The sequence below is a fragment of the Priapulus caudatus genome, unplaced genomic scaffold, assembly GCF_000485595.1.
Source record: "Priapulus caudatus unplaced genomic scaffold, Priapulus_caudatus-5.0.1 Scaffold158, whole genome shotgun sequence".
Classification (NCBI taxonomy): Eukaryota; Metazoa; Priapulida; class Priapulimorpha; order Priapulimorphida; family Priapulidae; genus Priapulus; species Priapulus caudatus.
This window is the reverse complement of record NW_014577219.1, coordinates 78,117-88,753: the sequence shown is the minus strand read 5'-3', so window position 1 is coordinate 88,753 and position 10,637 is coordinate 78,117. Positions and strand designations below refer to the sequence as shown.

At 43.3% G+C, this 10,637-nt stretch overlaps 2 protein-coding genes across 2 annotated transcripts in view; one reads left to right on the top strand and one right to left on the bottom strand.

Moving 5' to 3' along the window:
- LOC106806396 (exportin-7-like) overlaps positions 1 to 4,215 on the top strand; it is a 31,834-nt gene extending 27,619 nt beyond the window's left edge. Inside the window, 6 exon segments of the mRNA XM_014808320.1 lie at positions 46 to 75; positions 77 to 188; positions 1,118 to 1,275; positions 1,505 to 1,603; positions 1,984 to 2,111; positions 2,439 to 4,215. Of these exon segments, the coding sequence (XP_014663806.1) occupies positions 46 to 75; positions 77 to 188; positions 1,118 to 1,275; positions 1,505 to 1,603; positions 1,984 to 2,111; positions 2,439 to 2,532 (621 nt within the window). The 3' untranslated portion in view covers positions 2,533 to 4,215.
- Positions 4,216 to 6,709: 2,494 nt separating this feature from the next.
- The window catches only part of LOC106806394 (beta-TrCP-like), a 15,531-nt gene continuing 11,603 nt past the window's right edge, over positions 6,710 to 10,637 (bottom strand). The window contains exons 11-13 of the mRNA XM_014808319.1: positions 10,178 to 10,256; positions 9,785 to 9,954; positions 6,710 to 6,725 (exon numbers count right to left, since the gene is read on the bottom strand). Coding sequence (XP_014663805.1) covers positions 6,710 to 6,725; positions 9,785 to 9,954; positions 10,178 to 10,256 — 265 coding nt within the window. The remainder of the gene's footprint in view (positions 6,726 to 9,784; positions 9,955 to 10,177; positions 10,257 to 10,637) is intronic.

Sequence of the window (10,637 nt, the reverse complement as noted above, 5' to 3'; positions counted from 1 at the left end):
TGAGGAAGTCTGGTGTGGATCAGGCGATGTCGTGTGTATTTCCAGGATTATCCAAAGCTGAGTCAGACGTATTACTTCCCTTCTGGAAGCTCTAGCGCAGGACCACATGAACTTTCATTTAGCAAACCTCGAACCTCAAGTCTTCCTCTACATACTTTCCTCAATATCAGAGGGACTCACAGCCCTCGGTGAGTCGCCAAGATTGACTTCACTATTCTGTATGTACGCAGAGTAGTTGTATATGTTGTAGCACGTACAGCAAGAGTCGTTGGAGCCAAGGAGCTAAATGTAACGAGGAGAGGAGCGGAATGTTGTGTGCTTTTCGCCTCAAGGCGCGCCATCTATGGCACCATAATGACGCTGAAACGGCTGTGCAGACCCGAACCAGCAGACAATAGAACACTAATCTGTTCTAGGGTCTCTGCCGAACCAAATTTGGGCCAGATATGGCGGCGCTTCCTCTCCTTGTTATATTTAGCTCGTTGGTTGGAGCAGGTCGTCAGCTGCTGTCGGGAATGTTCCCCGCAATCTGTTTGCGAAATAGTATCCGGATAATTGCAGAGTGGATCGCTAGTTGCTAAGAACTGGTTGATAGTTTTAAGGGTTGCAGCAGAAATATTTAGCATATGTAATCAGCTGTGGATGATATAGTATCACGAGTTCGAAAGGTTTCTTTGAGAGGATTTATCACGTATGGTCAGTTGCAGGTATTAATATAATTATTTTCGATCGTGCCGGATATTGGTTGCAGCATCACCTGTGTGAAAGGTTTGTGATTGACAGATTAATCAGACGTAATCAGTTACAGGTGGTTACGCATAATATACATATTATTATCTTATAAGTATTCGTTACTGTACTGGTCATGATTACCAGTGTCACACCATATTATGAATTCATATTTATCTTTTGTTAAATCCAAGAAATTAACTTACTATCAAAATTTTTGATCTCCCTTTGGGAAATATTCATCAGGATGTGACGTTACGATAGGTGGCAGCAGGTGATAGTAAGTTAATTTCTTAGATTTAACACAAGATATATATGAATTCATAGTTCTCAACGAAATCCAATGAACTTATTTCATTCATCACACCGTGTTGTCGATCTTGTGTAGACACGATGGTTTGCACTGGCTGCTGTGCGACACTGGACCACATAGTGACATACCTATTCCGACGGCTGTCAAAGGGATCTAAGAAGAGGACGAACCAACAACAGGAGAGTGAAACCTTTCTCAGGATACTCGAAGTACAGCCAGACATCTTCCGACAGGCACGCACTTTTGTTTGCGAAATTCTACATCTGTTCGTGTTTTTTCGGCTGCTCCGTTTCGTCTGTACGGCTTTCATTGCAACCGTTGCTGTTTTCTGTGTTTTCTCATCTCACAAATGCTCACCGCATTTACTTTTATAATTAGGCTATGATTTTTGAAACTATTGTTGTGATTAAATCGCCGTTTCGTAGAATAATTAATTACCTAACGATGATTTGTTTATTTCAGATGCTGTCGACAGTATTAAATATCATCATGTTCGAGGACTGTAGAAATCAGTGGTCCATGTCGCGACCACTACTCGGCCTCATCCTCTTAAATGAGGAGGTAAGTTGGAGGTTGGCATGCGACATTTACGTGTGTATCTTTCATTAATTTAGCTTCAAATATTTCTCGACTCCATGTGATGTGCTTGTGTTGTTTGGTAAACACGTGTCGTAGGAAGAAGGCAGATGTAAAATGATGTCAATAGTTAGGAACAGGTGATGTTTGAGGCCGTTTTAAAATTGGTTTGATTAGTTAACTGCAACGTCAACGACCTTCGACTAACAGCATCTGAATTGTGCCACAAACTCTACGGTTGACATCTGCAAATGTTTCTACTGTCTGTAGTGAAATCCTGTCTGCCTAATTCTATCACGACTAAGACTTGTTGCATCCAACTGATGCAGTCTGTGATTCTTATCCTGTTTGTTGTCTTTCTGCAGTATTTCAGCCAGTTACGGCAAAATGTGATAAGTGGTCAGCCCTCAGACAAACAAGCAGCAATGGTGCAGTGCTTCGATAATCTGATGGAAGGCATCGAGAGATCCCTGTTAACGAAGAATAGAGACAGGCAAGCGTTATCGCACATAGCTCACTGTGATTAAAGTATTACTAGTGACGAGGTTTTCACGATAAAAATATGTGACGAGCTAAAAGCATGACGTATATCTTTTATTACGTGTTCGCATAGGATTAAGTGATGTTATTGTTATTGGTGCATCCATTAGCCACTATAATTAACACGTATTTAACATAATTAATTCCTCAGAAAAATTAATATACTCTCATTCGTTTTCTCCTCGTTTATTTTGTCGTTGATTTGTATTTGTTGTTGTTATCGAAGATAATCTGTGAAAAACCACAGCATTCTGTAAAACATCTGTTTATCCTGTTGCAGGTTCACGCAAAATCTCTCGACGTTTCGACGTGACGTGAACGACTCGTTGAAAGGTCCGACGGGGGTCGTGTCCAGTACGGACATGATGAGTTGACAATCAACGAGCAACCACAGGCTCCAGAGGCACTCAACAAACGAGCTTGCCAAACTTCTTGGATACTCATAGCATCTGCTGCTAGCGCCATCTACCGGGGGCGCATTGCAGCGTGAACCTCATCGTGTGTGTAATACGCATGTATCTCTGCTTTTTTTACCAGTGCTAGTTTAAATTATGTCACGAGTGAATGACTGTAGGTTTTTTTCGCAGTAAAAAAATTTATCGTTCACAAATTGTTATAATCATACGAAGCATGTGTGAATATCCGCTATGAAGTGACCTTTGGACCTGTGGTAGTGTTTTATAAGAATGTTGGGCCAATGTTGTAGAGAGTTGTGCTTTTTGTTTCTTAGACTTTGGTTGCTGTTGCGATGGAACGTAAAATCAGTCTCATATTTATTGGTGATTTCACTTGTTCGATTGTAACGATCTTTGTACAAGCATCATTTCATCATAAAGTAACTAATATCAACAAAGTAACTGACTTCTTAAAACAGATTAGTTACTCTATAGAGGCATTGATTATATTAGTTTCATAGTACGTGCATTCATTGGTATGCTAGTTTTGTTTTTGTTTACTGAAGTACTATTAATAAATAATTAATCATCAAATTTTGTGGAATAGCAGTTATTGTATTTGTCTGCTATAACGAAGACATCCTTGTTATTGTAGATATCAGTATTGCTTTTCATACGAGCCTTGTTGAACCCAAGTTTATTATCAATAGGAACAATATTTTGCATCCTTGCCATGTCAAAAAGTAATATTTCATTGAGAATCATGATTCCCATTACAGGAATATCCCTATATATATATATATGTGGATATTCCCATTTTAGAGTTCAGGAAGTCTTGGTAAAACGTTAAAATAACGTCCAGCTATTCCACATGTTGGAGTTTTGATGGTTTATTAGAGGCCGGGATACAAGTGTAAGTATTGCATATCTTGCTACTGAATAAACCGTTCGATGGCCGTTTTGTTATGACCGAGAATCATTGATGTCATGTTGACGCGGTATTACAGACTGTCATGTGTTACAGAGTCCGTTCTGTTGCTACTCTCGCGTGAAGATGGCATTATACTCTCTGCTGTGTCAGGTCGAGGTGTGAGAAAACACTGGCTGCTAAGCACCTAAACACTAGTACTGACACTAGTATAAAGTTACACTGGAACATTGATCGAGGAGTCTGGAATTTCGAGGATTGGCTGAGAGGGTACTTGCTTTTCTTTGTGTCTTTCCTGAGTAATTGTTATGGCAATGGGATCATGTTGCAACTTTGGCCAGCCTACCAATGTTACAGATGGTTACCAGCAACTAGTTATGAGATTATGTACACGATTTCGTCTCCGCCAGAAAAGTAAGAGAACGGTCACGAATAGCGAGTGTTCCATGGATGCAAAATAGCGCGCTAACGGAATCATGCATGAAAGAGGTATCCGTTGTACACGTGTATTATGAGACGTATTTGTTCGATGTTTAATAACCAGTGTTGATACCGTATTCGACAAAGAGAAGGAGAAGCATGTAATTAAGGCTTTGTTGACACTATAAAGTGGTTTTTCTAGACCTGCAAAGTAAACCAGCAGCTGACCCGACGGTTGCGGCACCGGTGAGACATTCGTGAATTTTTTTTATAAGCTTATGTAAGTAAAACCTGTGTGATACGATAAAACTTTTGATCGTGTACTTTGTTTAATGATCTAATTAAACCTCTACTATTAAGGTTTATCTAACAGGAAGAGTAGGAAATAGGAGAAACAACATCCTACTACTCTAGCTGTTTACAAATACTTCCGCACACACTGCCGAGACGCTAACACAAAATACCAAACGCTGAAATTATTTTACACAAGACAATTGTTGCTCTTTATGAAATTCAAGGATTAGATACAGCAAAACCGAAATAAAGAAGGCAACATAAATATTAACACTATAATGTGGGTGGCAAGCGAGAATCACAATGTCTGTATGGTTCCTCACAACGAAACCCACTACAAACATCGTGACTCCATATTTCATGGGGTTGGCATTTTACACCGCAAATGCCTTGCAGTTGCGACTCGCTCAAAAGATTTACGAGATGCACAAATTGCATTGCATTGCATTGCATTGCATTGCATCACAATACGACTGCACTTGCGTTCGATGTAGCTCTGCCGTTGCAGCTCTCTTATACTCTAAGCATCCGAAGCAGCTTTTGTCTATTACTTGCTGTGGTATGGCGACTGCACGCATGTGCCACCACCACCACCACCACCATTACCTAACGCCCAAACATAACGGGCTTCTTTGATGGCGTATCTCGTGTATAGAACAGGAAACCATTTTTTTTGCAAACGTACACAGGTCCGCCACAAAGACCCGCGATTTACAATGAAAGATACAAAGAAGCTAGTAGTTAAGTAGTAACATGTACGCGTCGATGACTGGCATCCAGAATAACGAGACGTGATAGTACGCGAATGCACCGACGCTGCCGTTGCTGCAACCTCTCCATCGTCCGCTCCGTGCACGTAAACCAACCATCCACCACGCCGCAAATGACGACGACGAGAACGTGCAAAGAGAAACGTGCACTCATGATCACCCGAACACCAGCAATCACTGAAAACCAACGGAATACCTCGTTACGCTCGCCCCCGCATTGCTTGCTACTCGTAACGCTATGCGATGAAACTCACATGCGACTCCACCCCCCTCCACCTCCTTAATCGTAATATTACACTGTCGTTTGGGGGAAATCTGGATGGACACTTCATCGCAAACCTATGCAGTGATGGGGCTAAAAAACAGTAAGAGAAGGTGGTTGAAATAAATAAGTGCTACTAATGTGTCTGTCCCTTCTACAATATTCACCCCCCACAACTTTCATCATGTCAACACTGATCTCCCTCCTTGACCACCCTCCCCTCCCACCGACACTCACGTCACTTCTACTTATGTCAATCTACATATGAAAGCTTTTATAGGTAAGCAAGAGGAAGATGGATCATTTTTTTCGGGTCTCGACTAAACGGAACAATTCTACGCGAAAAGGCGAATAAAAATGTCACGCACACAAACAATTCTGCATGTCGATATCTCGAAAGACAAACATGAAATAGGCTACGCTGAAACTAAACCCAACTAAATAGCCCCCCCACCCACGCTCATCACTAAATAACCCCCCCTCCCCCCACGCTCATCAACAAACGTCCGTAATTTCCATATAGTGCTTATAATTCCATATAATCGGGAGTTTATAAAGACAAATTAGTCTGTTTAAACAAAGAGTTTGTCTTTATTAACTCCTGATATAATGTACACTGTTTAGAGTGGGTGAGAACGGGCACCCACCCGATCGAGAAAGAATCGATGAGATTATTTTGTAGGCACACTCTCGTCCTATCAGAGACAACTCGACAAAGATCCGCAATAGCTTGACAAAGCTCCAACTGGAATAGGCTATCGTGTAGAATCCCTCCCCCTCCCCGGCATGCCGGCAGTTCAAGCAACACGAACTCAAGCAAATGCCTACCGCGGGAGGGACATCTCTAATGATTCCCCGTCAAGCATCTGCGGAATCGTGAGGACACAAATCATCGCCTATCCCTCGAGGCATTACCTCACTTGCCGTGAACCAATTTCGTCACACGCACGCACGCACGCACGCACGCACGCACGCACACACGCACGCACACTTCAACGATGTGACAAACAACAGGTATTTCGCATTTCACGCGTTGATTAGTTCATTGTTCCGCCCAAGCTTCCTCGCCTAGCCAGCAGCAGAACAATAATATAACAGTGGTCTAAGCAATGTCTCATGCAGTAGAGAACCCTGCTATAAGGTTCTAGGAGCCCTATATTAGGCAATACACAATAATATTGTTAGATGCCTTGATCATGAGTGCCGGGGAGACAAGATGGGTTAAACAGCGTTGGTACCAACGACGTGGACATCAAACTCCCTGTAGTAAATAACAAATCACTTAATTGTGTAATTCTTTTTTTCCAATTCTGAACGCGAATCCAAAATCCATTTTACTATTCACATATTTACAATAACTAGCGCGCAGTCAATGCCACTCCATGTCACCACCATCCACCAAGATATAATATCAACAGAACTCTATACGTTTCTGACTTATATGCAGACTGGACATTACAAGAACTGCCAATGTCAGAGTACTCACTCATCTGGTAAACTGGAAGCAATCAAGCCAACCGTGTCATCACTAAATGCAATACGTTGTTTTTATCATTTCTTTCAAGCTATTTACACACACGCACACACGCACACACGCACGCACGCACACACACACACACACACACACACACACACACACACACACACACACACACACACACACACACACACACAAACAAACAAATACACACACAAAAATGGTATTTTGTTTCTGCCCAGCCTAGCTGAAGCCCTCCCTCTCTCGCACCCAGCTAACTAAAGATATGATGCCGACTGTTAATTGAAGACAAACAACCGCTCAATGCTATACCTAGGAACCAGTTCTTCCCTATACCACCACTACCAAAGAAAAGCCGGAAGCAAGTTGTGCACGAAAGGTGCCTCTTCAGAGAATAGATGGCTGCTGCAGGTCCGGTACCAAACCTTGGTCTCCTAGACCGAGAGAAAAGCTATCTATCCTTTACTATATTATTCATTAGCATAAAAAAGATCCAAGTGGTTATTCTTGAAAGTTAATAAGTCGTGAAATAATAAGGGAAATTATTAAAAATGCAAGAAAAATGATTCTACACATTATATAACGACAGTGCAGACAACGTCAAAGGTCACGCAACTAACAATGACCTTTAAAAGAGCTGGGAATAGATGAAGAAACTGCAATATTTTGAGTATTTTAAATCGGATTGACATTCTAAAAAACAGCAGTGCCTACGAAAAAAAATGTGCAGAAAAGAAATAGAAAAAGAAATAGTGTTCACTTAGAATTCACATAAGGAATTCTGGTGACGTCACGTAGAAAATATCCGCTTACGATGACTGCAATCAGGGGCAAGACACTAAGCAACAGCTGTAGCGTTTTCTACACCTCTGCAATCTGCAATTCACTAAAAAAAAGACTTGCAAGAAGTTCCTGCTGTTAAAGTTACATTATGGCATAATCCTGTAAATGCTTAAGTCTAGTGCTAAAACTGCAAACTGCGTAGAAACAAACACAAAAACCTTCCGTTCGAACAATTCACGTGTCTCTTACGTTTGTGCAAGAGGAAGGAGCAGCAATAGCCAGTCAAGATAATAATAACCCAAGCACGAAAGCATGCCACTCTCGCCGTAACAAGCACACCTATTTTAACACGATCACGCAGAAACCTGCACATCAGAATCACAATCTACATCTCTCTTCTCACGATATTTCTCGTTGCACGGTAATCAGCACATAGCGCGTTCAGTAGCAGTCAGGTGCGAGTTCCTGCACGCCTGCTTTTTTCTCTGCATTTCACACGCACCCGATGACGATCGCCACATCCTGCCGCGTCACCGACACACGCGAGCTGTTTAGAACGCCGACGCCATCGCCGGGCGATGCAGGAAACACCACGGCATTAACCGACAGCCATTGCGATTCATCGTGCGCTCCCGCGGGTTCGTCCGCCGATTCTACTACACGCGCTCGCCACGTCGCCGCAGCACGACGGACGACGACGACGACGACAGAATCACCATCCTGCACGCGCGGACATTTGCGTTTCCAGTTCGCGTGCCAGTATGCAGTTGATCACGGGGGTAAGAACCGATGCTGCCGTCTGCACGAGGCGAGGTACGATTCTCAGATCGTCTGCACCTGGAGTCGTTACTCTGGAATTATCGTAGCAGGGGGCGGGTGCAGCGCTCTCTCTCTCTCTCTCTCTCTCTCTCTCGCTCGTCCGAACAGCACGTTGTCACAGCAGCAACGGCAGAAACAACAACAACAATGACGACGACAACAATAACAACACCTACGGAGGACAAGAGGCTGGTGCTAGATAGCAGCGAGAACCGCCTGAAATGCACACACACACAGTCGATACGATTAAACAATATAACGGGAGTTCACATTACTATAAATATCACAAGCGATGTGGCCAGGAAAGCACAATAGGGGGCGCTGCACCGTCGGGAGCGCCGCACCGGCACGGCGGCTGCTCATGCTCCGTGGCGCCCTCCTCCTCATCCTCCTCCTCTTCCTCCTCATCTTCTCACGTGGGGCTTCTTCTTACGAAACTACATGGCTGCTGCTTGGCATCAACCACTCGCCTGCCTGCCATCAACGAGTCGTCATCAGTCATCCTCAACATCCAGGTGCAGCTAACTGTAAATATAGAAACAAAGAAGACGTTATTATTAAATAGATTCGTTTATTAATAGACTAGCTGCGGGTACCCGCTGCGCTGGGTAAAATCGTGCTACTAATTCATACTACTAATAATTGGACACAATAGGAACATTGGGTAAAAATCGACAATATAACATTGCACACAATATCAATATTTACAAATCAGTCTAATAAGATAATAAGCATGGTAAAAAACGGTTACGTATGACATTTATATGACAGCACAACCCAACGTAGAACCCCTGGAACATAATAGTAATATGGTGTAAATAAGAAAAAGTTATTCTAACAGCATGTACGAATGGGTTGCACTTCAAAGCCTCTTGATAAACAATGCAGTCGTAACCTCTGAACAGGTTCCTGGTTGTGCTCTGTTTTAGTATCGGTTTCGGTTTCACAATACCAGCAGCTGATGGAATGAGTGATCGATTTTTCTGTGTGTGGCAGCACTGTACAGTCAGTGCTGACATTGTATGAAGATTCACGAATTGAAGGGTTTTTCACGGATTTTTCGGTGAGTTTGACAGTTTGGCAGGTTTTTTTCAGCTAGGAACACTCCCCGGGTATAAGAGATGGCCCTGTGGAAATTGCATCCAGATCGCTTGGGCGGTTTGGCCGCCTATAGGGAAGATACATACATACATACATAGATACATACGAACTCAAATATATATTAGATAGATGTTATTCATAGATACACGATTACGGAAATTATAAATGAAGGCTTGCTATTACCCTACAAAAACGATCGACCCACCCGCTACCCTACGAACAACAAGAAACCCGCCAACTACCTGTTTCTGTTATACATACAATAACGAACGACCCCACCCACCACCCCACAACAACGAGAAGTGGACTCCCCCACGGTGGGGGTGGGTACACACCCCCCATGCAGGGTTACGTACGTGTAGGAGCGTGACGGCGACCGCGTTGACGCCGGTGATCGGGTGGAGCCCGGCGATCCGTCGCTCTGCGACACGTTCAGGAAGTCCCAGATGAGAATCGTGTCGTCGTGCGAGCTCGACACGATCTGAAACTCGTCGAACTGCAGCCGGAACACGCGGCCCGTGTGTTCCTGGAACGAACGACAGCGAACAACGGTAAGAACCCGCGATCGCCGGGGAACTTTCACGCAAGCGTTTCTGAGATTAAAACTTGATCTTCACAGATCGATCGTAACTGCTTACACCTTGAGGCAGTAGTTCCCTGAGAGATCGTTACTGTAGTTAGGGAGGCTGTCGGTTAGATTCTCGATCGTAATGCGTAATGACGCGTGGCACACATTAAGAGGTACCTACCACTAGCGTGCGCAAGCACAATGTTCCTGCAGGCGCCCGAGGATCAAGTGCAGCCTGCAGATCCCACACTTTGATTTTCCTACGAACGAACGAAGGAACAGACGCCAATATAGAAGCACAACGATGCAGGAATGACAGTATTGGACTCGGCAGCGGAATGTGTAAACGGTAACACAGGATTTATAACTTTACCATGTTATAATGCGGGCTAATTACATTCACAAATTTAAATTTAATAATAAGCAGACCTGCCTGCCAACCCCATCTGATGATCATCAGTAATAATTATTGGATTTTTCCGTAACAAATAGGCATTTGTCAGTAACACCTTTTTGTCAGTCTTATTACAGTATAATAATAACATAATTAGCATAAAGATGTCATTTGGCAGTTCCACACATACACACAAGCGTGCACGCGCACACACACACACACACACACACACACACACACACACACA